At 41.2% G+C, this 27660-nt stretch overlaps 1 protein-coding gene across 4 annotated transcripts in view; it reads left to right on the top strand.

Moving 5' to 3' along the window:
* myo18ab (myosin XVIIIA b) overlaps positions 1-27660 on the top strand; it is a 297356-nt gene that overhangs the window by 189004 nt on the left and 80692 nt on the right. For all 4 annotated transcript variants that reach the window (XM_088345491.1, XM_088345490.1, XM_088345488.1 and 1 more), the window contains exons 28-31: positions 4534-4688; positions 7572-7695; positions 14790-14897; positions 24636-24728. In XM_088345491.1, the coding sequence (XP_088201617.1) occupies positions 4534-4688; positions 7572-7695; positions 14790-14897; positions 24636-24728 (480 nt within the window). The remainder of the gene's footprint in view (positions 1-4533; positions 4689-7571; positions 7696-14789; positions 14898-24635; positions 24729-27660) is intronic.

Raw genomic sequence — 27660 nt, 5'->3', positions numbered from 1 at the left:
GTTAGGGAGCATGGGACGTAGTCTGTAAGACAGTCTCTTTCCCATATTAAAGGAGGATAACTTTGATGACGTCAGTTATAGGGAGGAAGATGAGAACGATTTACCGTGACATCTACATGTACGCTTTGTTTTTTTTAACAGACCCGCTAACTGTATTGCGGGCGTGTTGTTAGTAACGTTTTGCTACCCTTCACAGGCACGGTTTGGGATGAAAGTTATAATATTATTATTAAAGCTTTGAAAACTCTCACGGTGTACCGTCTTTCTTTGTAAATATGTGTAACTATGTATAATATGTATTTGCAACTGTATATTTTTGTAATGTATTTATTTTTATTTATTTTGGACACTTATTCCGATAAGAAGGGGCGGATGACGGGAAGTGGGGACTGGTAAAGGTGATTGTTTGTGGACACGGCAGACAAAAGTGGATATATATTTTTCCCACCCTTACCTTTGGAAATATACACTTTTTTCGTTGGATTACTTTTAACGGGACCTGGACTCTGCAGGTCTGCATCATATCTTAAGTACCGGTATCATTTTCTATTCATTTTACCGGCTGTGGTTTTTGAACTGGGTACTGTTAAAAAAACCATGCCGTAATCGTGAAATTCCAATAAGAGCTTGCTCTGTCCACTCCACGCATCGGCCCGGTATTGCAGTACCTCCGGGAACGGTGCATTCGCAATGATCGCAGCAAGGCTTTGGGGCTAGGACCTAAGCTTGGCCTTTTGGCTGAGAGTAAGTGTCCCGGCTCCTAGGCTTTGTAGCGTATTATGAACTGACCGATAATGGATAATGAATAACGAAGATAGAACAATAACCCTTAAAAACCCCAAAACCCCTCAGTTAAAATCGCGGGACTCAGAGTAGGGTTTGGGTTCATTTCATGATAGTGTTACGTATTGAAATGTGGGCGTATGCGGCTTATATACAGGTGCGGCTTGTGTAAGTGCAAAAGCGGCTATCCTCTTCAAATTTGGTGGGTGCGGTTTATAATCAGGTGCGCTCTATAGTCCGGAATTTACGGGACTTGCGAATAACATCACCTAATGGTAAATGCTGAAAAGAAGGGGGCCAAGTACTGAACCCTGCAGAACACCACAGGTAATACTAAAGGGCTCATATGTAATTTAACCATATTTAACACAGTAAGAGGTAGGATCTGAACCATAAGAGGACGGTTCCTGAGAGACCAATCCATTTTTCCAACCGGTCTAGTAAGATATTATGGTCCGTAGTGTCAAAGGCAGCACGAAGGACCAGCAGCAGCAAGAGTGATGAAGCGCCGGAGTCCATTATCAGGAGAAGATCTTTGGTCACCTTAATCAGGGCTGTCTCGGTAGAGTGGTTAGCCCTGAATCCTGATTGGATAGATTCAAAAAGATTGTTCTCAGATATAAAATCATTCAGCTTCTGTGCCACAACCTTTTCAAGTGCTTTAGAAAAAAAAAACGGTAGGTTTACACAGGTCTATTATTACATAAGCTTTCTGGATCAAGGTTGGGTATTTTCAGTGTAGGTTTACTAACTGCAGTCTTAAAAGCCGCGGGATCTACATCTGAGGAGAGTGATGTTTATAATATTTAGAACTGAAGGTCCAAGGACCCCAAAAAGATCTTTAATCAGCGAACTCTGAAGTGGGTCAAATAGACAAGTAGTCTGTTTGGCCGTATTCACCACCTGTTTAAGATTATCAAGTGACCGATCACTAAATTGGGAAAAAATCCATGGACAACCACCATCTATGATTTTCAGACCTTAAATATGTGACGTATGTACATGGTCTTTAGAAATCTCTTCCCAAATGTGTTGAATCGTCTTAATGAAGAAGACCATAAAGTCATGGGCTGAATGGGTAGAACTATCTGAAATATCTGTTGCCTCGTTAGCAATGCTACAGTGTCGAAAAGGATTTTGGGGTTATTCTTTTGTGCCGCAATAACCTTCGAAAAATAGGGGCAAGGGTTGCTTTATACTTTAACAAGCTGGAGGGGTCCGAAATTTTCATTGTAGGTGCATGTCCACTGTGAGAGAGATAAACTAAAGAAAAATCCAGAAGTCACAATGCTTTATTTTTTAACAATTTATTTGTGTGATATAGCTGCAAAAAATTATTTGAACACATGTGTATCATCTATAATTCTGACCCTGAAAGACCTGTTAGTACGCCCATTTGAAGTCCCCCTGCGCTCCATGTATCATCCTGAATTAGATGCACCTGTTTGAGGTTGTTAGCTGCATAAAGATACCTGTACACCCCATACAATCAGTAAGACTTTAACTTTTAACATGTCGAAGACCTAAGAGCTGTCCAAAGAAAACAGAGACAAAATTGTACACCTCCACAAGGCTGGAAAGGGCTACATGAGCAATTGCCAAGCAGCTTGGTGGAAAAAACTCCACTGTTGGAGCAATCATTACAAAAATGGAAGAAGCAAATGATGGTCAATTTCAATCAGGGTGGAGCCCCATGCAAGATATTACCTCATGGGGTCTCAATGATTCTAAGAAAGCTAAGGAATCAGCCCGGAAATACACGACAAGTGTTGGTCAATGACCTGAAAAGAGCTGGGACCACCGTTGCCAACGTAATGGTTTGAAATCACGCATGGCACGAAAGGTTCCCCTGCTTAAACCAGCTCATGTCAAAGCCCATCTTAAGTTTGCATATGTCCATTTGGATGATACAGAGGAGTCATGGGAGAAGGTTTGTTGTCATATGATACCTAAATAGGACTTTTTGGTCATAATTCCAATAAGCGTGTTTGGAGAAAGAAGAATGAAGAGTACAATCCGAAGAACACCATCCTTACTGTGAAGCATGGGGGTGGTAGCATTATGCTTTGGGGATGTTTTTTATTAAACATTGCATTTCAAGCATCTTTCAAATGGTAGGTCTAGACGTTTCCAAAAGTGGCCGTTTGGAGACGACCACTTCGCAGCCCTTAAAACTTGTCAGAGTATTTTACTTAAGCCAATTTTTTGACTTTGTGAAAGAGCTTTACAGTAAATGTTTAACTTCTCTTTTTAAACGTGAATCGATGATTTTACAACCTTGCATATAAAAATGGCTTTTCTGCACAAGTGACAGGACGAGTGCACTGCATTAAAGAGAGGATGACTGGGGCCGTGTATTGTGATATTTTGGAAAACAACCTCTTACCCTCAGAGCATTGAAGATGGGCAGTGACTGGGTCTTGCAACACGACAACAACTCGAAGCACACAGCCTCCTTAAGAAGCATATCAAGGTTCTAGCATGACCCAGCCAGTCTCCAGACCTGAACCCAATTGAAAATTTTTGGTGGTAGTTCAAACTCTGTGTTTCTCAGCGGCAGCCCAGAAACATGACTAATCTAGAGAAGTTCTGTGTGGAGGAGTCGGCCAAGATCCCTCCTGCAGTGTGCTCAAACCTCGTGAAAGACTATGGGAAACGTTTGACCTCTGTAATAGCGAACAAAGGCTACCATGCCAAATATTAACATTCATTTTCTCAGGTGTTAAAATACTAATTTGCGGCTGTTTTACACAAATAAATCGTTAAAAATCATGCATTGTGATTTCTGGACTTTTCTTTTTAGTTTATCTCTCTCACAGTGGACCATCAACAATGAAAATTTCAGACCCCTCCACGATTTCTAAGTGGGAGAAATAGCAAAATAGCAGGGTGTTCAAATATTTGTTTTCTTCACTGTATACTAAAAATACCTATATCCAGTGGAAATACGACAAAAATAGTAGAAATACTACAAAATAAAAGTGCAATCATACTGTAAAAGTACTACATAAATGCCACAAATATCAGAATGCAGAAATACTACAAAAATACCACTAAATTACAACTAGAGTAATACTACAAAAATACCCATTGGTAACATTCTTTTCTTCACATTAGCATGCGAAGAAGCATTACTGAGTTGCATTGTTCACACCAGGGTTTGCCTTATTTGCAGTTCAATGGCGAAAATAATCCAGGCAGTTGGCTCTCCTTGGGCATTCCATGTAGAGAAGCCAAAAGGCTTGGCTTCCGTACTTCTAGTGTTAATTTCTACAAGGACAGTCAAAAGTCAATCTTGATTCCATGAGCTGATCTGTCACTAGTTTCCATTTTGACGTTGATGACCTTGAACTTGTCATTGAGATCCACTGCAACACCAATTATAAAGAGGGGGGGATGGGGTTTATACAGGAAAGATTATTTCAGTGTTACTTCTCATGCTTGTTTTTACACTGCAGTCACAAGTTTCGATCGATTTCTTTTTGGGTTTTGGGCGGCATTAGCTCAGGAGGCAGAGCTATCGTCTTGGGACCCAAAAGTCGCAGGATCGAATCCGGGCTCCTCTGTGTTATAAGTCGAAGTGTCCTTGGGCAAGACACTGAACCCCTAATGCCCCCAATAGCAGGCCTTGTTAGTTAGTATGTAAAAGGGAAAAAGTGTGAAGCACATTCTAAAGCGCTTTGAGAGGTCTTCATTGACTTGAAAAGTGCTATATAAATGCAGACCATTTACATTTATTTACATTTGTAGATCAGTGACCTTCAAGCCGATAATGAAGAATCACAGCGGAATATCGAGCAACTCAAAAAGAAAGCAAAGAAACTCACAGCTGAACTGCAGGACACCAAACTTCATCTGGAGGGTCAACAGAGCCGCAATCATGACTTGGAGAAGAAGCAGAGGAAGTAAGTACATGCGTATTAAAAAAAAAAATCCTCACACTATCTAATGCACTGATCGGAAACCCATGTTCGTGACCATTTTATGCAGCGTTTGTACAGGTGCTTGAATTCCTTTAAAATGCTTGAATTTTGTTTTGTTTTTCAAAGTCAGGACATTTTTGCGTGAATTTTTTTGAAAATGCTTGGAATTGTTTTCATTGCCGTGTTTCCTGTCTGTCTGACTCGATAGACAACGCTTTTAAATGAATGTTTTCTTTAAGTGTACTGTAGAAATGGCAGATTGTGGCTCCCATCCTCATTATCGAGTTGTCATGTGAAGCGTTACTGCCCCCTACTGTTCTATCTAAGGTGACCGGTTTATCAGATTGATTGGTTGGTTGGTTGCTCCCTTAACCACTAAGGTCACAAGGGCACTATTTCCTGTGGTGTGCCATCCCTATCCAGGCCAACATGAGAAATTGGTCTCTTATTCGAGCAGCAGCTCTTATTCTGCTCACTCAAACGGCTCCTCAGAATTGTTTTTTTCCTAGTGATGTATTATCAATAATGATAATAAAACATTATGCACCAATTGATTTAGTAATTAGTCATTTAATAGGGTATTACAACAGATGAAAAATAAATTAACTTAATCACATAACAAAAACAGCATGGCGGCGCAGTGGTTAGCGCGTGTGCGCCACAGTTCTAAGGTCTTGGGACCCTCCTGTGTGGGTTCAAATCTGTACCTGTGTGCCCTGCGACTGGCCGGCAACCAGTCCAGGGTGCCCCCTGCCGACTGCCCGATGACTGGTGGGATGGGCTCCAGCACCCCCGCGACCCTAGTGAGGATAAGCGGTGTCCCCTACAGAACCAAGTTAAAAATGACAAATACATCTCTCTGAGTTAAAAACTTTATGCTAACTCATAATGCTAACAACTCAACGCTACCGGTTCTCTATAAACATCTGCCAGATCAATCACAACTCTTACAATTGCCGCGGGAATTGTCTAGTTATATCTTTCTTCTTCCGCCAAATTTTGACAGGCTTCTCCTCCCAGAGCTTTTGGAGTAGCCCAACGATTCATATACCAAAAATTCCGGCCCAATCACGACTCTCTTGCGACAATACAGATTTTCGATACGAGTCTCCGGGGCCCCGCAAGGGGCCCTGGAGACCAAAAAAAGTCCCCATCCGGAATAAAGGGTTTTGAAAATCTCCCATCCGGAATACATGGGCCCATTCATTTCTATTGGTAGTCATGGAAACGAGGGCTTTTTAGGAGGTTAGTAGGGACTAAGCAGGGACTGTCCAGGGTGGCTTGAGGGGGCCCGACCCACATTACCTTTAACCATGGGTAAATGGTGAATTCCAAAGAGTGGATGCTAGCGAGAGGATGCTAACAGCTATGTGCGCCATTAGCAAGGTGTTGGGCTGGCATAGCCAGCCCAAGTATTAGCGATGAGAGGTTGAAGCTATGCTTACTCATGCTAGCTCTAGAAACTATTGGTGACGAGTTGGGCTGGCACAGCCAGCCCAAGTATTAGCGCAAGCTAGCTGTAAACACTGTGGGCAATGCTAACTTCTTCATGCCCAAAAATTTTGGGAATGGCTATATTGTAACAACTTCATATTTACAATGGCCGCGGGAATTGTCTATTTATATCTTTCTTCTTCCGCCGAAATTTAACGGGTATCTCCTCCCAGAGCTTTTGGAGTAACCCAACGATTCATGTACCAAAAATTCCGGCCCGACCGGGACTCTTGTGCTATGTCTATTTTATAGCGATACTACCTAGCGGGGCCCCGGGGACCAAAAAAAAGTCCCCATCCGGTAAAATGTATTTTGAGAGTCTCCCATCCGGAATACATGGGCCCATTCATTTCTATTGGTAGTCATGGAAACGAGGGCTTTTCCAGAGGGTAGTAGGGACTAAGCAGGGACTGTCCAGGGTGGCTTGACGGGGCCCAACCCACATTACCTTTAATCAAGGGTAAATGGTGAATTCCAAAGAGTGGATGCTAGCGAGAGGATGCTAACAGCTATGTGCGCCGCTAGCAAGTTAAAAATTACAAATACTTCTCTCCGAGTTAAAAACTTTATGCTAACTCATAATGCTAACAACTCAACGCTACCAGTTCCCTACCAACATCTGCCAGATCAATCACAACTCTTACAATTGCCGCGGGAATTGTCTAGTATATACTAATTATCTGCTTAGAGGTAGTAAAGTGAAATATTTGACATAACTTAATTTTCGACGGACGGTGTGCCACGGAACCTTTTTATAACGTTGGTTTAAGATTAGGTAATTGTGTCATTGTAATCTTGTGCAGTCCTTTGAGACATTTTTGTGATTAAGGGCTAATTAAATAAATTTGACTTGACTTGAAGTGAAACTTGGTTCAAAAAGGGTTGAAAAACACTGAGTTATACGACTAAAATGTCTATCCATGTTGTATATTTGGACTGGTGTAAAATGACAGCTCTGTTGGATATTAAAAAAATATTGTGCGAGTCATTAATCTTGGTATGGCACACTGATTCACAAGGAAATTTGAAAGTGGCACTCCGGACTGAAAAAGTTTGCTGACCCCTGCTGTTTATCAACACGTTACGTTGGGTATCTATGTATTATATTCCCTTTACTTTATTATTGTTTTATTTTCAACACAAGGATACTGCTGGAAGTGTAAATTTCCCTACTGGGATGAATAAAGTATCCAACTATCTGTCTATTTTGAAATATCTTAAATTCAAACAGTTAAAGCGTGACATTGTGAAGACACAACTTTGATTAGAAACATTACGGCGGGCCGCAGAAACGTAAAGGGGTTAAAAGTAAGTGAGATTAGACCGGTAAGAAACATCCAGCATAATGTTCAATGTTTTGTGTCTGTTCAGGTTTGACAGTGAGCTCAGGGCAGCCCAGGATGAAGTACAAGGGGAAAAAACACTCCGAGAGAAAATTGCCAGCGAGAAAGACATGCTGACCGGCGAGGCTTTTAGTCTCAAACAACAAGTTGAGGTACTGTACACATTTATTTACACATACTTAGACCTAAAATACCATTTGTAGCTTATTTTATTTTCAAGAAACAAAAAAGTAAAAAAAAACAAAACGATTCAAGGGATATGCGTGTGCTGTATTCATATTGGGCTTATACTTGCCTTTATTTCAGGATTACAGGACTCCCTCATTGTATCTCTGTTTACCTATTGTGGTTTTGCCACTTGGATTTTCTTCACGAATTGTGTTGTGACTGGCTTAACAGTTGCTCCGCCCCCTTATTGCTTGTCTGCCCATGTGTAAATTAAGTTGCGGTCTGAGTTGTACACATACCTAAAACCGCTTGACAGGTCCACATTAATTATGTTCAAATCTTTTTCATTTTCAAGTTTTTCAGAAAGCCATTATCTCAACAAAACGCCCCAGGCTAGAGGACTCAAACGTGGGGCCCAAGGGCCAATTGTGGCCTGTGGAATAATAGTTTAAGGGCCCCAACCTTCAAATAGAAGCTTGGGGCGACAATGAGTATCTTTTAAACCCTCTAGAAGGGAAAAAAAACATATGTAAAAGAAAAAAAAACAATCCTGATTGAAAAACAAATGCAAAAATAATTTTTTGTATAAACATGCAATTTTTAGCAATACTCACAGGTAGAGAAAATGCATATAATTTTACATAAGATGAGGCTCACCTAGAGGCCGCCGACATCTTGGCGGCCATCTTGCTGCTGTCTTTTCATTTTTGTATTTTTTTCTTTTCCTGGTTTTCTTTTCATTTTTCTTGCTTTTTTTCTTATTTTTTCCATTTCTTTTTCTTATTTCCTTTTCCCTTGTTCTTCTATTTTATTTTCCTTGCTTTTTTCCTCTAATCTTTTTTCTGCCTTTTTTCCGCAAAAGGCCGGGCAATAAATGGAAATAACATTTTTCCGGTTTGGTCACTTTGAGTCTCGGAGGTTTTGTTCTTTAACACTCGTTTTCAGTTGCACTACAAAATAAAGTGGTAAAATAATGCACTATCCCTTTCATGTAAGTGCAGCACACTCCAAGTATGGATTCCTTTTGTAGGCATTTTTTGTAGTTTTAATTTCTAAAATCGTTAGGATTTTTCTTTATTGCAATCAGTTCAAGTCAAGTCAAGTCATTTTTATTTGTATAGCCCTTAATCACAATTAGTCTCTAAGGGCTTCACAAGTTATTACATATAAGATTAGGTTACTCGTATGCTATAGAGTAGAAGTGAGTTTTAAGCCTAGATTTAAACATTTCCACCGAGGTTGCAGATCGGATCTCAGGGGGAAGAGCATTCCACAACACCGGTGCCCGGATGGAGAACGCTCTCGAACCAGCGGAACACTTCTTGGCTCTTGGGATCACCAGGAGACCGGCGCTCTCGGAACGAAGGCTTCGGGCCGGGACATAGGGGGAGATCAGATCTGAAAGATATGAGGGGGAAAGTCCATGTATGATTTTGTATAGTAGTAGGAGAACCTTAAAATCGCATCTTAGGCTAACAGGGAGCCAATGCAGGTTAGCCAAAATTGGGGTGATGTGATCGTACTTTTTTGTCCTTGTTAAAAGCCTTGCTGCAGCATTTTGTACCAGCTGAAGACTCTTGAGTCTGGTCATCGGAAGACCGGAAAGTAGTGCATTACAGTAGTCGAGACGGGAGGTAACAAACGCATGAATTATGATTTCCGCATCCGACTGAGAAAGTATAGGACGAATTTTAGCAATGTTACGGAGATGGAAGAAAGCGGTTCTTGTAATTTTCTTCACATGTGTTTGAAAGGACAGGTCAGGGTCAAAAATGACACCTAAATTTTTAAGTGAGTCACTCTGTGTGATGTGGCAATTGTCCAAGTTCACTGCGGTTTTAGAGAATAAGTCACGGGACTTAGAAGGACCAATGACTAACATTTCAGTCTTTTCAGGGTTAAGACGCACTAAATTGAGTGACATCCGCTCTTTTATCTCAGTGAGGCAGGCCTCCAAAGTTCCACAGTTTAGTGTGGCAGATTCCTCCATCGGGAGATAGAGTTGAGTGTCATCTGCGTAGCAATGGAAACTGATATTATACTTACGAATAATATCACCTAGTGGAAGCATATAAATGCTGAAGAGAAGGGGGCCAAGCACTGAACCCTGCGGAACACCACAAGTAACACTAAATGGCTCAGATGTCAATTCGCCATATTTAACGCAGTGTGTCCTATCTGAGAGGTAGGATCTGAACCATAATAGGACGCTTCCTGAGAGACCAATCCATTTTTCCAACCGTTCTAGCAAGATAATATGGTCCACTGTGTCAAATGCAGCACTAAGGTCCAGCAGCAGCAAAAGTGATGATGCGCCCGAGTCCATTGCCCGTAGGAGATCATTGGTTACCTTAATCAGAGCTGTCTCAGTAGAGTGGTTAGCCCTGAATCCTGATTGCATTGATTCAAAGAGATTGTTCTCGGACATGAAATCATTCAGCTGCTGTGCCACTACTTTTTCAAGTATTTTAGAAAGAAACGGTAGGTTTGACACAGGTCTATAATTACATAAGTTTTCTGGATCTAGGTTGGGTCGTTTCAGTGTGGGTTTAATGACAGCGGACTTAAAAGCAGCTGGAACTACACCTGAGGCGAGTGATATGTTTAAAATATTTAGAACTGAAGGTGCAAGAACGCCAAAGAGACCTTTGATAAGTGAACCTGGAAGTGGGTCGAACCGGCAAGTCGTCGGTTTGGCCGTATTCACCATCTGTTTAAGATTTTCGAGTGACAGTTCACTAAAACGGGACAAAATACCAAGACAGCCACCATGTCGTGCATCTAGAGATTTGAGTGCTTTAGTATGTGTTGAATTAATACTGTCTTTAGCAATTTCTTCCTGTATGCTTTGGATATTCTTAGTAAAGAAGACCATTATGTCGTGGGCAGAATGGGTGGAGCTATCTGGGATAGTCTGTTGCCTTGTTAGCGATGCTACAGTGTCGAAAAGGACCTTGGGATTGTTCTTTTGTGACGCAATCACTTTCGAAAGGTAGGCTGATTTTGCAGAGGCCAGGGCCGCTTTATACTTCAACAAACTATCACACCAGATTTGATGGAAAACTTCAAGCTTGGTAGCGCGCCATTTTCTTTCAGATTTCCTGCATTCTCGTTTAAGGGATCTAGTTTCATCATTAAACCAAGGTGTGCGTCTTTTAGGTCGTGATTTATGCCGGATGGGCGCAACTGAGTCCAGGGCATTGGCCAGGGTAGCGTTAAATTCATTTAGGAGTGGTTCGATGGAGCCTCTATGTGTTGCTTGTGCCCTACCATAAACCTTTTATTTTTCTGAAGGATGCTAGAAATGCCATCACTGATAAAAAAAAGTAAATCAATAGTTATTACTTTGAGTTCTTGGAGTTCTGATATTAATTACTAATCCCCCCAAAAATGGAATCAATGAATCAGGCCCATTGAAGTAGAACACACAATTTATTAACATGGCGAATCAATGATATAAAGAAAAAAGGGGGGAGGGCGGAGATTGTGGGAGTTTTCAACTGCTGAAAGTCTGGAACTTACTCGCACAAAAAAAAAAAAGTTTCCCGCTACAATGCTAGACGATTTGAGGAGATTTTCTTGTACAGAAAAAAAATGCTCGTTCCCAAGAACCATCAAACATGGAGTTGAATTTGAAGCCGTCACCTTATTTGCCGCCGTGGAGAGATTTGGTCTGGTGCTCCGGATTGTCTCAACATATGGCCCAGGAGCTGATCTCAAGGCCGCAGTGCAGGCCTGCTTAAACGCACCAAGTGCCGGTCGTGCGAGACGAACCAGCCAGGCAGGAAAAAAGTGAGGGCAGGATATATTTCAGCTACTTTTTTTATATGGACCAGGGACGCTCGACCAGATCATGCCTCTTTGGGAGTGGTCTCAGATATCTGATACCACGAGGTTCGGCTGACGGTGTTTGAAATTGCTAAACTTGTTAGAAAGCCAAAGAACTGAGAAATTTGCGTAATGTTCTGTACTTGAGAATGTCATTCCAATCGGCATAATTATATACGGTGAGAACATTATTCAATCAATACATATCCTTGAAAGTTTTAATGACATTAAAAACTTCATGTTATCAAATTTCATTATGGTACATGGCGTATTAGTTCGTCCGGGAACTGCCCAAAAGGGGGCGCAGTCGTTCCATCCTTTCCAAAGTTCTGAGTTATTTAAACTGGGCAAATGTAACTTTTCAGTTTTTGTTTGTATAAAAGAAAGGAGAAAAAATAAAACATGTGAACAAGAGGAATAAATATAACATGTGAACAAGAGGAATGTGGTAGTCATTTTTGTGCTAGCCTTATTTGCTCTTTATTATTCATTAACTTTCATTTTAATTTTTCAATGTTTTTTATTTATAATCTTATTGTGTGTTGCAATTTTAAAAATATATATATTTGAGAACAGTTGAATATCGAAAACCCAATTTTGGCCCAACCTCAACCTGACCCTGGTTCTGTTGTTGTGGAAAATAGACTTGCATTTGTAGAATAGAGTTGCATACATTTAGAAATGTAGAAAGACTTGCTTACATTGCTTACAGTAGTGAGGGAATGTTGACATCATTCGAGAAGATCCTTGGCAAGACAGTTGAGTTTCCCTAAAAGGGCATGAGACCTGCAAGGCCCTTCTTCAAGGACTCTCTGAGCAAACTGAGGCGAACAACATGTCCTAATAAGGGTACGACAGCATCTTCCTTGTTGATTACTGAGGACTAGGGCCGCCTTTTGGGTTGTACGCAAACTGAAGCTATAAAAGCATTGTTATGTCTGGAGTTCTCTGAGTTCTTTTGGGATGACGAAATAAAAGGCTCCCCCTCATGGCTGGTTCCCGATGTACTTAATTCAATCACGAAAGAAGACTTAAAAGATTATCGAACCTACATTTTCTCCTACACTGTTGGCCCTCAACTCAATTGAGTTTCAGACCCCTGTTATAGGTCTACAAAAGCAGCCAAAGGCAGAGGAAGATGCTTTCTATCGCCAACAAAGTTGAACTTCTCAACCCGCTAACCTTGCTTTGGAACCACATGCGTGTCTTTTATGCTTTTTCAAAAAAGTTTGGTACCGGAAAAATAAATGGTTTCTGTCTGACTAGACAGTTTCTGTCGGACATAATGTCTACATGATGGCGGCAAAGGTATAATGTAAAGGAAAGTGGTTGTGTCCTTAATCCATACAACTGTGCAGTAAAACGACGAGATTTTGAAATTATGATTTGATAGTACATAGTACACTGATAGTGAGTTATTTATTTATTTTTATAAAGTCTAGTATGTACTTTTATTTTATGAAGGGTGCAATTCCCATGGCGTCCTTTCACTATCCAGTGAACTTTTACCCATGGGCATAAAGAGCCTGTATTCGTGGGTGTCAAGCACGCCCAAATTTAAAACGAGCACCTTCCAAAATAGTAGCATTTTTTTAAATTCACTTTTGTTTAAGGACAGGATAGGCTTAAATATGATAAAAAAATGTGTTTTTTTGTTTTTTTTAATGGAAAATAAAACAAATACCTGAACAATGCAGAGTCAAGAATACTCCACTGCCTTGAAATGGTTCTGTCCATTTGATTCCTTGCACTTTTCTGGGGTAGGGTCCAGGTAAAACTGGGCCAAATCAGGTTTTCAAGAAAATCAATAAAAGCTCTGAATTAAAAACATTCCATTGTGCTCAAATATAGATTGTAGTGCAAGGAAGAATAAATACTATGGAGACTTGGTGATATAAATGCATAATTTTACCTCCCATTTTTTTCATTTGCCCAGCCTTTTTGAAGTTTTCAGTTACCCAGCAAGATGGCTGACAATAACTCATGTTATGTGAAATAAATGCAAATTTTTATATATTGCAAGTTTAAAAAATAGATTATATCAGATTTTGGGGATTATTTTGGATTATACTAAATCAATATTCAATGTTCTTTTTAATGATTTTTTTTTTCTACCACTTGGAGGTGCTAATAATAAAATTGTCCCTTTAAACTTTCATATTACTGTGGGTGTTTCAAACGATCATCCTGCGGGCTGCAATTGGCCCCTGTGCTGCATGCTTGAGACCCCGTGCCCAGGGTCTCACAAAATTCTTTAGGAAACACTGCTCGCTATGTTAAAATTATCACAAAAAAAAAACCTAGCACCGAAAATTGTCTTATCTTTTACAATCGAATATCGCATCGAAATTGCAATTCTGGCTTGAAAGATCGCAATTTTTTTTTCCAAAATCGTGCAGCATGACTGTGAAGGGGTCTTGTCCTTAAGTAGTAAATAACTAAGTACATAATGGTTTCTACTTTGCAGGATTTGACTATCACCGGATGTTTTTTAAACGCAACCCCCACGAAAACAAGGCATTACTGTATACAAGCATATGCTGCCCCTTGTTGTGATTTTCAAATTTAAAAAAATAGAAGAATGGAAAATAAATGATGTATTTTGTTTTCGGGGAATTCTTTTGTACTGTAAAGTAAGGAGACAATTAGTTGTCGATGTTGAAAAACATTAATGGTATCCGTGGAGAGATCCACTCACCCAATCAAATTGCTTTGAGTTCTTGGCTGGTGTTTTTAAGTGTTTGCAGATTGTTCTGAGGGTTTTCATCGCAAAGTGTCTCAAAAGTGAACTTATATTGTTTAATGAACGTCTACATTTTAGATTCCATAGCGACGTACAGCCAAAACTGGGTCTGTTGGTGTAACACTGTGACTGTAAACTGTAGTTGGCATTTTCCCCTATATATTCTGGACTACACTGTTGGTTCACTACAACGCTTTGGCTTCATATACCAAAAGTGGAATGACTCACAGAAGATCACAGCAGCCCCATTTTATCTCAGAGCCAGCTGTACTCAAAAAAAGACCCCTGATCTATATATAATATATAATCATCTGCCTTTAAAAAGGACTTTTAAACATCTAATGTTTTTATAGCTCTCTTTGTGTAATTTTTTATGAAAAATGTGCTGTGCAAAGAAGCTTTACGATTATTTTTACAATTCCATTTATCATTTGTAGGATTTCCTTTCTTGTAATGTTCTTTATGTTAACCTACTGACAGTCTTCTCTTGTCTGTCTGGTGCCAAAGGACAAGGACTTGGAAGTGTGTGCACTAAATCTCAAATTAGACCAACTAGAGGCAGAGCTGCAGGATCTCAACTCCCAAGAGTCCAAAGATGAAGCATCGCTGGCCAAGGTTTTTTTTTCCCCTTTTATATTGAGCACAATGCAATAAACAAATATGTATTGTCTTCTACAAAAAAAAAATCATGTCATGTAGTCCAGTTTGTAAAGGTGCTTAAAATACTCGAATATGCTCGAATTATATTGTTGTATTTTCAAAGGTTAAAAAGAGTTCGGATTTTGGGTGATGTGCTTGTAAATGGTTGAAATTGATGCCATGTTTCTCAGTAGGTCTTCTCATCCCTCCATGCCACGCCACATTGAAGCAGTCATTTATGCAAAAAGATTCTTGACCAAGTATTATGTTCAGTTATTCACTCAATGGAATGGAATGTTCTGCATTTATGCAGCGCTTTTCAAGTAAATGAAGACCTCCCATAGCGCTTTACAATGTGTTTCACACTTTTTCCTTTTACACACTAACTAACCGATAGCAACCTCAGCCATGCAAGGCAACCTGCTATCGTGGGCATTAGGGATTCAGTGTCTTGCCTGAGGACACTTCGACATATAATACTTGGTCGGGAATCTTTTTGCAGAAATGACTGCTTCATTTGGGCGTAGCATGGAGGCAATCAGCCTGTAGTACTGCTGAGGTGTAATGGAGGCCCAGGATGCTTCAATAGTGTTCTTAAGCTCATGCCCTTAACTTCCTCTTCACATTATTCAACAGATCCTCTATGGGGTTCAGGTCATGATAGTTGGCAGGCCAATTGAGCACATTAACACCATGGTCAGTAAACCATTTACCAGTGGTTTTGGCACTGTAAACAGGTGCCAGGACGTGCTGAAAAATAAAATCTTCATCTCCACAAAGCTTTTCAGCAAATTGAAGCATGAAGTGCTCCAAATTTTCCTGCATTGACTTTGCCCTTGATAAAACCCAATGCACCAACACCAGCAGCTGACATAGCGCCCCAGACCGTCACTGACTTTCGGCACTTGACACTGGCTTCAGGCATTTTGGCATTTCCTTCTCCCCAGTCTTCCTCCATACTCTGGCACATTGATTTTTGGGAAAAAAGTACAGTCAAGTGTTGTTTCTCTGTCTTCTTTTCTGTTTCTGCCACATTTTCTGTTTCAAAAGTGGCTTGACCTGGGGATTGTGGCACCTGTAGCCCATGTCCTGCACATGCCTGTACATTCTGGCTATGGATGCTTCTACTCCAGACTCAGTTCACTGCTTCCTCAGTCACCTTTTTCTGATTGTTCTAGTTTTCTGCCACACTTTTTTTTCTTCCCAATGACTTCCCACTGAGGTGCCTTGATACATCACTCCGGCAACAGCCTATTCGCGCCGAGATTTCTTTTTGTGTCTGACCTTCTTGCTTGAGGGTGTCAATGGTGGCCTTCTGGTCAGCAGTGTTACCCATGATTGCGGTTTTGAGTAATGATCCAGACTGGGAGTTTTCAACAGCCTAGGAATCTTTTGCAGGTGTGTAGAGTTAACTTGTCATATATTCTAAAATATATTAACCTTTTATCATCACACTTAGGAAAAATATCAACTTTATCCCAAATGTTTGCGAAAGACCTGTACATAATATCTTACGGAACTGGTTCTCAACTGGTCTGATTCAGGGTCCACTATTCCAACCTGATGACAAGCTGCGACCCAAATCAGGAAAAAAAATTCACTTCTCAGATTTATCCAATGAAAGGATTGTGCAGTTTAAATCTGAGATATTAGAATAACGTCACTTTTTTAAAAAACAAAATGACCGACAAAACTAAAAGAACTTCAAGTACACACACACACACACACACTGCTTGGCTTGCTTGGGGTTGTCCATCGATTCGATGATGACCATCTTCTTTTAATTGTGAGTCTGCTGATGTTTGAACAGTCCGATCCTGGATCCACAGATGCGGTTACAGACAGAGCATGTGAAGGGGGTGCTGGGGGAAGCAGGGGTGGCCTGGCGAGCATGTCTCTTGGCACGCTTTGCTGCACGGTGTTGCATGCGCTGTTCCTCCATGTAATCCACTCCCTGTGAGCAGTGGGAGCGCCAGAGGTCTCGGCAGGAAGCAAGTTCCTCCAGTGAGGAGGGGTTTATCCAACATCTCTTCAGGATGTTCTTCATTTGGTCTTTGAACCGCTTCTTCTGCCCACCAGCACTGCGTTGGCCTAGATGTAACTGACCATAGAAGATACGGCGTGGCAGTCTGTGGCTGGGCATTCGAACAACATGCCCCAGCCACCTGAGTTGGCGTTGGGCCATAATGGATTCCATGCTGCAGCTGCCTGCCCTCTCCAACACCTCTGTGTGCGGCACTCTGTCCCTCCATGTGATGTCAAGGATCTTCTGAAGACATCTTACATGGAAGGTCTCGAGGCTTTTCAGATGGCGGCTGTAGATAGTCCATGCCTCACATCCATACAGTAATGTAGTGATGCATACAGCTCTGTAGACCAGCATTTTGGTGTGGAGTCTAAGGTTGTTGTTTTGAAAGACCCTTCTCCTTAGTCGACCAAAAGATGCTGATGCTTGCTTGAGACGGCTCTGGATCTCATCATCCAATGAGCAGGTGTCAGACACTATGCTCCCCAGATATTTGAAGGTGGGCACCATGAGCAGGTGTTGCCCTGCTGCAGTGAGGATTATTGGGTTTGGTAAGAGGTCAGCACTGGACTGACAGAGTACCTCTGTCTTCTGGGTGTTGATTGTCAGTCCCATTCTGGTGTATGCAGTTACAGCTGCCGAGCGAATGTTTTGCAGAGCCTCCGGTGTATGGGCAACCAGGGCACAGTCATCAGCATACTGTAGCTCAATGATGGTCTCTGAAGTCAGTTTGGTAGTTGCCTGTAGCCTCCTGATGTTAAACAGGTTACCATCAACCCTCAAGTTGATGGTAACTCCAGCCTGCTTCTCCATCCTTCTACGTAGCAGTGTTGTAACAGAGACGAGGAAGATGTTGAGAACTGGAGCCAGCACACAGCCTTGCCTCACTCTAGTTTCAAAGCCAAAGGGCTCTGAGCTGTGTCTTCCAACTACCACTCTGGCCGTCATCCCTGAATGGAACTGTGCAAGAATGTTGAGAAACTTGGGTGGACACCCAAATCTCTTCAGGACTTGCCACAGTAGGTCCCTGTTCACTGTGTCAAATGCCTTTGAGAGATCGACAAAGGCGATGAACAAGTCCTTGTGCTGCTCCCGGCATTTCTCTTGGAGCTGAAGTGTCACAAAGATCATATCGACTGTTCCCCTGTCCTTTCGAAAACCACACTGTGACTCTGGGATGACGCGTTCCGATATTTTGGAGATGAGTCTGCGGAGCATGACCTTGGCAAGGACCTTTCCAACAGTGGCCAACAAAGAGATACCCCTACTGTTGGAGCAGATGGATTTATCTCCTTTATTCTTGAAGATGGTCACTCTCGTCTCCACACCTCTGAAATGTATTGAAACAGTGTCCGTGTACAGAGGTAGCCTCCTACCTTGAGAAGTTCAGCTGGGATGTTGTCAGGTCCAGGGGATTTATTGTTTTTCAGGGTTTTGACTGCATGCAGATTTCATTGAAAGTTGGCGGGAGGTCAAGGTCTGGCAATGTAGGATGTTCAGGGAGCTCTGAAAGGACAGTTGGGTCCACTGGGGTTGGCTGGTTGAGCAGGGTGTTGAAATGCTCAGTCCACCGCTCCACTATCATAGCCTGATCCTTGATTAGAGATGTTCCATCAGCAGATCTAACAGGTGCCAGGGAGCAGTTTCTGGGGCCATAGATGGTTTTTACTGCATCATAGAAACTGTGCATATCGCTTCTATCAGCGTGAGACTGGTTTTCATTGGCTTTTGAGATCCACGACTCATCTTGCAGTTTTCTGAGAGTTCTCTGGGCCTCGGAACGAAGGGCTTGCCATAGCTTTTTATGGAATTGAGATTGTGGGTTGTTCAGGGTGGCTCTGTGCGCCTTGTGCTTTCTGTCCAGGAGGGTTGAGATCTCTCCGGCATTCTGGTCAAACCAGTCCTGGTGTTTTTAGTTTTAAAACCAACGGTTTGGGCTGCAGTGTCAAAAAGGGTGGTAGATATATAGGTCCACTTCTCATCCATCCCAGCCTCTGACATGACCAGCTGCTCAATGTTTGCCAGCCTCTCAGCTAGAGAGCAACAGAAGTTGTCAAGCGTGTCGCTACTGGAGAGTTTGGCACAGTTGAGTGTCTTCCTCTTTGAACCATCCTGACGTGCTACGGGCCGGACATGCATTCTGACCTTTGTCAGAATCATGCGGTGGTCGGTCCAACAGTCTGCCCCACGCATAGCTCTTGTAATGAGCACGTCCTTCAGGTCAGCCCTCCTTACGATCGCGTAGTCGATCAGGTGCCAGTGTTTGGACCTGGGATGCATCCAGGATGCCTTATATTTATTCTTTTGTTGGAAGATGGTGTTTGTGATGGTAAGGTTATGTTCCGCGCACAGACTAAGAAGTCTCATGCCATTGGAATTAACTTTTCCAATGCCATGGGCACCAATCACACCATTCCAGTTTTGCAAGTTCTTTCCGACTCTTGCATTGAAATCACCAAGCAGCATGATTTTGTCATTCCTCGGGATGTGACTGAGGATGTCATCGAGTGCCTGGTAGAAGCGATCCTTCTCTTCATCATTCGATGGCAGTGTTGGTGCATAGGCACTAACTAATGTGACATGTCTGCATTTTGCAAGTGGGATGTGAAGAGTCATTAGTCTTTCACTGACACCCACTGGTGACTCTGTGAGCTTCAGCAGTAGGGTGTTCTTAATTGCAAAACCAACTCCGTGAAGATGGTGTCCGCCCATGGGGTATCCCTTCCAAAAGAATGTATAACCCTCCCCCTCTTCATTGAATAAGCCTTCCTCAAGGAGTCTGGTCTCGCTGAGCGCTGCCACATACACATTATATCGCTTCAGTTCGTTGGCAATGAGTGCTGTTCTGCGCTGTGGTCTGTCCAGACTGGTATCCAGGAGTGTCCTTATGTTCAATGCTGCAATTCTAAATGCTATTGTTTTTCGACCGCATAGTGGAATCTCCCGACAGGCGCGGTTTCCTGTCCGGGTACTGTGCTGAGTGGGCAATCTTTAGGCCACTTTTTCTAGGCCTTTCCCCAATTGGGGTGAGCAGTGCGGCCACTAAATAGTGCTGCTCAGAAGCACAGGGGTCTGCCGGAAACAGCTGCCACTCAATCCCAGCTGCTAACGACCCTTGCCCTGTGCCGCTGACGTGCAGAGGTCCAGCTAAGAGCATCCAGCTCATTCAAACCTTCTCCCGTCACTGGATACTCCATCGCCGCCAGACTTTTGTGGTCGGAGACTCAGGTAAAAGAGGATACCTGCGCAATGATGGTTTTTAAAGTGGCGTAAGGGGTGCGCTTTCCCCAACGCCACTATCTTGATTGTAAAGAAGATGGTTCCAGTGGCAAGGGGGACCCTAGACGGCCGGCATCTTCCTACAACTGCAGGCGGCTGCCATCCCGGCCTGTGGGAAAACCGCCTCAAAGCGTGCCGCCACCAGCTTCTGGGATCACTCTTAGTCTGGACTTTACCCTTCGACCTGTTCGGCTTGGGTAACCCTGCCAGGAGTACGAGACTCCCGCCGACATAGCTCTAGGGGTCATGGAGACGCACAAAGTGCCCCACCACGATAAGGTGGTGATCCGTCGGGACACACACACACACAAAACAATTTGGCCCCCTTGAACTTTGTGACCTTTTGCCACATATCAGACTTCAAACATCAAGATATAAAACTGTAATTTCTTGTGAATAATCAACAATAAGTGGGACACAATCATGAAGTAGAAAACACTTTATTGGATATTTTAAACTTTTTTAACAAATAAAAAACGAAAATATGGGTGTGCAAAATTATTTAGCCCCTCTACTTTCAATGCAGCAAACTCTGTCCAGAAGTTTAGTGAGGATCTCTGAATGATTCTATGTTTATTTAAATGACTAACGATGATAAATTGAATCCACCTGTGTGTAATCAAGTCTCTGTATAAATGCACCTTCCCCGGTGCTGTGGAATGCTTTTCCCCCTGAGATTCGATCTGCAACCTCAGTGGAAATGTTTAAATTCAAGTGAAGTCAAGTCACATTTATTTATATAGCCCTTAATCACAAAAATGTCTCAAAGAACTGCACAGGATTACAATTACACAATTGCACAATTACCTGATCTTAAACCAGCATGTGGGCAAGGAAAAACTCAGAAACCTCAGCGTGAGGAAAAAAAAGAAACATTGAGAAAGGACCTCACATGTGGTAATCCCCTTTCCAGGATTGACCAGGGTGAATCACAATTAGCACTAGACAATTCCCGCGGCAATTGTAAGAGTTGTGATTGATCTGGAAGATGATCCCGGTATGTATATATAACCCAGGTTGTTAGCATTATGAGTTAGCATAAAGTTTTTAGTTCAGGGAGATGTTTCTACTTGGTTCTGTGGGGTGGCCATTAGCATCACTTTTTAGAAAGTATCTGTTAGCATAACTCATTAACACGAGGCCATTAGAATAATTTGTAAATATGAAGTCGTTAAAATATAGCCATTACCAATTTTTTTAGCATGAAACAGTTAGCATTGAGCCGTTAGCATCACTTTTTAGCATGTATCCATTAGCATAACTCATCAACATGAGGCCATTAGCATAAATTGTAAATATGAATTCGTCAAAATATAGCCATTACCAAAAAATTTTTGCATGAAAACGTTAGCATTTAGCCCTTAGCATCACTTTTTAATATGCAACGGTTAGCATAACCCATTAACATGAAGCCATTAGTATACTTTGTAAATATGAAGTCGTTAAAATATAGCCATTACCAAAATCTTTTACTATGAAGAAGTTAGCATTGCTGACAGTGTTTACAGCTAGCTTGCGCTAATACTTGGGCTGGCACAACTAATCACCAACAGTGTTTACAGCTAGCTTGTGCTAATATTTGGGCTGGCTATGCCAGCCCAACAATTTGATATTGGCGCACATAGCTGTTAGCATCCTATCGCTAACATACACTCTTTGGAATTCACCATTTACTCATGTTAAAAGTAATGTGGGGTTGGGCCCCCTAAGCCACCCTGGACAGTCCCTGGTTCCTATGACTACCCTTGGGAAAAGCCTTGTTTACCATGGCTCCCCATTATATTGAATGGGCCCATGTATTCCGGATGGGAGACACTCAAAATACATTAGAGCGGATGGGGACTTTTTTTCGTCTCAAGGGCCCCTTGCAAGGACTACTACATTGCCCTGTGCTTACAGCACTTGGCAATGTAGTCGTGCCTTGCTGAAGCAATTACAACTAATTACTGTACACCAAATAGTAAACACTAGGTAAGATGTTGAAAATGTCCGGAAAGTGCATGACAGCAACGACGCCCCAAGCCTGTAAACTAGTCCAGAAAGTCTATGACGGCCACGACGCAGCTTCCCATCTCTGCCAGCTGGTAAATGCAGGGGTTGACATGCTTCAGGTCAGACGCTGGTCTGCTGACTCATCTCAAATCGTCCTTCTCCTTCGTATCACCACCAGGCAGTCAGTCGGAAAAAGACAGGACAATACAGAATATGAGGTGGAAATCAATCATAAGCTTTGGAATAGAAGTGTGTCTTAAGCCTCGATTTAAAAACTTCCATTGAGGTTGCAGATGTTATCTCCGAAGGCAGGGCATTCCATAACACCGGGGCCCGGATGGAGAACGCTCTCGAGCCTGCAGACTTCTTGGCTCTTGGAGTCACAAGTAGACCGGTAAATCTAAGTTTAAAACACACTTCTATTCTATAGCATATGAATAACCTATATTTTATGTTGAAAATATAAGGGGATGGTGTCATAATAGTCGGTTGTTTGCAATAGTTTTTAATCTGTGCAGCCCTTTGAGAGTATTTGTGATTAAGGGCTATACAAATAAACATGACTTGACTTTATTGTCTCAGAGGTCTGTTTGAAGCGCAGAGACCATCATGAAGAACGAGGAACACACCAGGCAGGTCCTTACTCTTGTGAAGAAGCTTAAAGCCGACTTTGGATACACAAAGATTTTCCAAGCTTTAAACATACCAAGGAGCACTGTACGAACAATAATATTGAAATGGAACGAGTATCAGACCACTGCAAATCTACCAAGATCGGGCCGTCGCCCCAAACTTTCAGCTAATACAAGGAGAAAACTGATGCAGGCAAGAGGCCCATGATCACGCTGGATGAACTGCTGAGGTGGGAGAATCAGTCCATAGGACAAAAATCATTCATATACTGCACAAATCTGGCCTTTATAGAAGAATGGCAAGAAGGAAGCAATTTCTTCAAATATGCATACAAAGTTTCGTTTAAAGTTTGTCACAAGCCACCTGAGAGACACACCAAACTTGTGTAAGAAGGTGTTCTGGTCAGATGAGACCAATATCGAACTTTTTGCCAACAATGCAAGTCGTTATGTTTGGCGTAAAAGCAGCACAGCTCATTACCCTCAACACACCATCCTCACAGTCAAACATGGTTGTGGCAGCATCATGGTTTGGGCCCGCTTTTCTTCAGCAGGGACAGGGAAGATGGTTAAAATTGATGGGAAGACGAATGCACCCAAATACAGGACCATTCTGGAAGAAAACCTGATGTGTCCGCAAAAGACCTGAGACTGAGACGGAGATTTGTCTTCCAACAAGACAAAGATCCAAAACATAAAGCAAAAGCTACAATGGAATGGTTCACCAAAAACATATCAAGGTGTTAGAATGGCCAAGTCAAAGTCCAGACCTCAATCCAATTGATAATCTGTGGAAAGAACTGAAAACTACTGAGCTGTTTTGAAAGGAGTAATGGGCAAAAATATTAGTTTTTGATGTGCAAAACTGATAGAGACATACCCCAAGCGACTTGCAGGTGTAAGCGCAGCAAAATGTGGCGTTACAAGGTATTAACTTAATGGGGCTGAATAATTTTGCACATCCACGTTTTTATTTTTTATTTATTAAAAAAGTTTAAAATATCCAATAAAGTGCGTTCCACTTCATGATTGTGTCCCACTTATTGTTGATGCTTCACAAGAAATTCCAGTTTTATATCTTTGTTAAAAGTCTGAAATGTGGCAAAAGTTCAAGGGGGGGCAAATAGTTTCGCAAGCCACTGTATATATGTAAAACTTGTATATAAATACTTGTATATAAGTATAAGTGACTCCTTAAAACTGCTTTATAAAATTCACATACTAAATTAAATTTAAAATAGCGTGTACCTAAACATCAACAATTTTTTTAATAATGTTGTCAATGCAAATTTATATCCTGGTGAACAGCTACAAATATAAGATTTTTAAACCATTTACCGTACCTTCCAGCAGCACTTCAATAGCAGAAAATGTACTTTTTCTGTATTTCATAATCCTTTTCTTCTTAACTCGATAGTTCTTGTCACTGTATCCCATTTTTCTTTCCGTTATCACTAATTTCCTTTGGACCCATTATTATGGACAGAAAAAAGAAATAAAACAAAATCACAATAAACTGAAATTTGGTTTAATTGAACAGATAGAAGAGATTGAGCAGGGAATTGAGGCCATCGACTGTTAAAGAGTCTAATTGCCCCCTTAATTTTTTTCTTCTTCTTAGCATTATTTTGCAAAGGCCCGCGACCCTCTTTTGGCTCCCACTCACGAGTTGAAAACACTGTCTTACAGCTTTGTTGAATTTACGAAAGGAAAATAATCTCTATCTAGCAATGTTGTAAAATCTGTGTTTTATTTCAATTGTTTAAACATCTGTTGAATTAATAGATAAGAAAGCAGCTTCGTGACATGGAGGCAAAGGTGAAAGACCAGGAAGAAGAGCTTGATGAGCAAGCAGGAACCATTCAGATGCTGGAACAGGTAATAAAACCATCATATTTAGTGTTATTCAGACACTAACAGCCTTTCGGGACAGGGGTCTCCAACCTTTTTCAAGTGTCAAGTTACTTTTTGTTATTAATTAGCACAAGGGGCTTTCAGTTTGATATGTATTTCTGAAATAGCAACATAGGATAGAATAGAATAGAATATACCTTTATTGTCATTGTTACAAAATGGTTTGAACATATTGTGACAACGAAATTGGGCATGGCACTCCAGTATCACATATTAACAGTAAGGATAAAAGAGAACAAGAAGATAAAGGAACAACAACAAAACAATAGCTAAATGGCCTGCTAAATAGCTAAAATGGAAGCTTGATAGTTAGCTAGAAAAAAACTAAAAGGGAGCTTGATAGTTAGCTAGAAAAAAACTAAAAGTCAAATCATATTTATTTTTGACACCCTTATTTCTAAAAATGACAAAACAAAATACAAATGTGCAAAAATTTGAGTGTCGAAAACTAGTTGTCTCCAAATGGCCACTTTTGGAAACACCTAACCCTTAGAAAAATATGCAAAATACAATGTTTAGTTTTTCAGATGGTGATCAAATTTGTCAAGGTACCATGTAAGGCTTCCAAGCTATTGTCTCACCTGTTTTCCAGCTAAGATGCCCATGCGACACTAATCTGCAGGCATTCAATTGCAAAAAAAAATAAATCTAAAAACTTTCTATTTCTTTGTGTAACTCGGGTTAATAAATGTTAGTAGGTTCAGTTATGGACAAAACTTGAGTCTTACCAAAACCTCCAATATACATACATATATATACATACATATATATATACAGTACATACATAAATATACATACATACATACATACATACATACATATACAAATAAACATGACTTGTTTACAGGACTGTCTCAGAAAATTAGAATATTGTGATAAAGTTCTTTATTTTCTGTAATGCAATTAAAAAAACAAAAATGTCATACATTCTGGATTCATTACACATCAACTGAACTATTTCAAGCCTTTTATTATTTAAATATTGCTGATTTTGGCTTACAGCTGAAAAATACTCAAAAATCCTATCTCAAAATATTAGAATACTTCCTCAGACCAAGTAAAAAAATAATTTTATAACAGCAAAACTAAATCAAACATTTGAAAATGTCCATTGATGCACTCAGTACTCGGTTGGGAATCCTTTTGCACGGATTACTGCATCAATCCGGCGAGGCATGGAGGCAATCAGCCTGTGGCATTGCTGAGGTGCTATTGATGCCCAGGATGCTTCGATAGCGGCCTTCAGCTCATTTGCATTTGTAGGTCTGGTGTCTTTCATCTTCTTCTTAACTATACCCCACAAATTCTCGATGGGGTTCAGGTCAGGGGAATTAGCAGGCCAATCAAGGACAGTGATGCCATGGTCAGTGCACCAGTTACTGGTGGTTTTGGCACTGTGGGCAGGTGCCAGATCATGCTGGAAAATGAAATCCTCATCTCCATAGAGCTTTTCAGCAGATGGAAGCATGTAGTGCTCTAAAATCTCTTGGTACACAGTTGCATTTACTCTGGACTTGATGAAACACAGTGGACCAACACCAGCAGCGGACATGGCTCCCCAAACCATTGCTGACTGTGGGAACTTCACACTGGATTTCAAGCAACTTGGATTTTGCTCCTCTCCAGCCTTTCTCCAGACTCTGGCGCCTTGACTTCCAAATGAAATGCAGAACTCGCTTTTGTCTGAAAAGAGGACTTTGGACCACTCTGCAACTGTCCAGTGCTTCTTCTCCATAGCCCAAGTCAGACGCTTCTTCCGTTGTCTTGAGTTCAGAAGTGGCTTGACCATGGGAATACGGCTATTGTAGCCCATTTCCCGGACATGTCTGTGAACTGTGGCTTTTGATACCTGGACTCCAGCTTCAGCCCACTGTCTTTGAAGCTCCCCCAAATTCTGGAAGCAACTCTTCTTCACAACTTTGTTAAGGCTGCGGTCATCTCTCTTGGTTGTGCAGCGTTTCCGGCCACATTTTTCCCTTCCAACAGACTTTTTGTGGATATGCTTTGAAACTGCACTCTGTGAACAGCCTGCTCTTTGAGAAATTTCTTTTTGTGTCTTACCCTCCTGATGGAGCGTATCAATGATGGTCCTCTGGACAGCAGTCAGATCAGCAGTCTTCCCCATACTTGTGATTTAGTTTACTGAACCAAGCTGAGTGTTTTTAAGGCTCAGGAAACCCTCGCAAGGTGTTTCGAGTTAATTAGATGATTCAGGTGATTAGTTGAATAGCCTACTTTATACTTTTTCATGATATTCTAATATTTTGAGATTTTTGAGTTTTCTTAAGCTGTAAGCCAAATTCAGCAATATTTAAATAATAAAAGGCTTGAAACAGTTCAGTTGATGTGTAATGAATCCAGAATGTATGACATTTTTGTTTTTTTAATTGCATTACAGAAAATAAAGAACTTTATCACAATATTCTAATTTTCTGAGACAGTCCTGTATATATATATATATATATATATATATATATATACAAATTCTCCAAATCTCCACAAAATCTCCACAAATAAGACACACGGGTTTACCGGCAATGACAGTTAACATAATTTTCTCGGCCATTGTGGTTTTTAGTATCAGAGTATAATTTGAAAGTTATCAGGGTTTCATAGACAATGTTCCCTCTAATTTTCCACGGGTCTGAGCGTTCACACAGTCGGTGAGCAACGCTTGAAACAACAGTGAGCAACGGCAATCACAAGTGTGGCAACTAAGTCATTATCAAACATGACCAAAACTTAACATCACGTTACATTTAGCTGAGTTTCCGGAAATGCAAAAAAAAAATTCACTTATGAATGAATTGACTAATGTATTATTGCAAAGGTTGCACGGCCTACAAACGTAATTTGTTTTTACAACAATTCTTTCACAAGATTTTCATTTCTTTTT

Source organism: Urocampus carinirostris, chromosome 10, assembly GCF_059441175.1.
Source record: "Urocampus carinirostris isolate Australia breed hairy pipefish chromosome 10, RoL_Ucar_1.0, whole genome shotgun sequence".
Classification (NCBI taxonomy): Eukaryota; Metazoa; Chordata; class Actinopteri; order Syngnathiformes; family Syngnathidae; genus Urocampus; species Urocampus carinirostris.
This window is presented reverse-complemented; position numbering and strand designations above follow the sequence as displayed.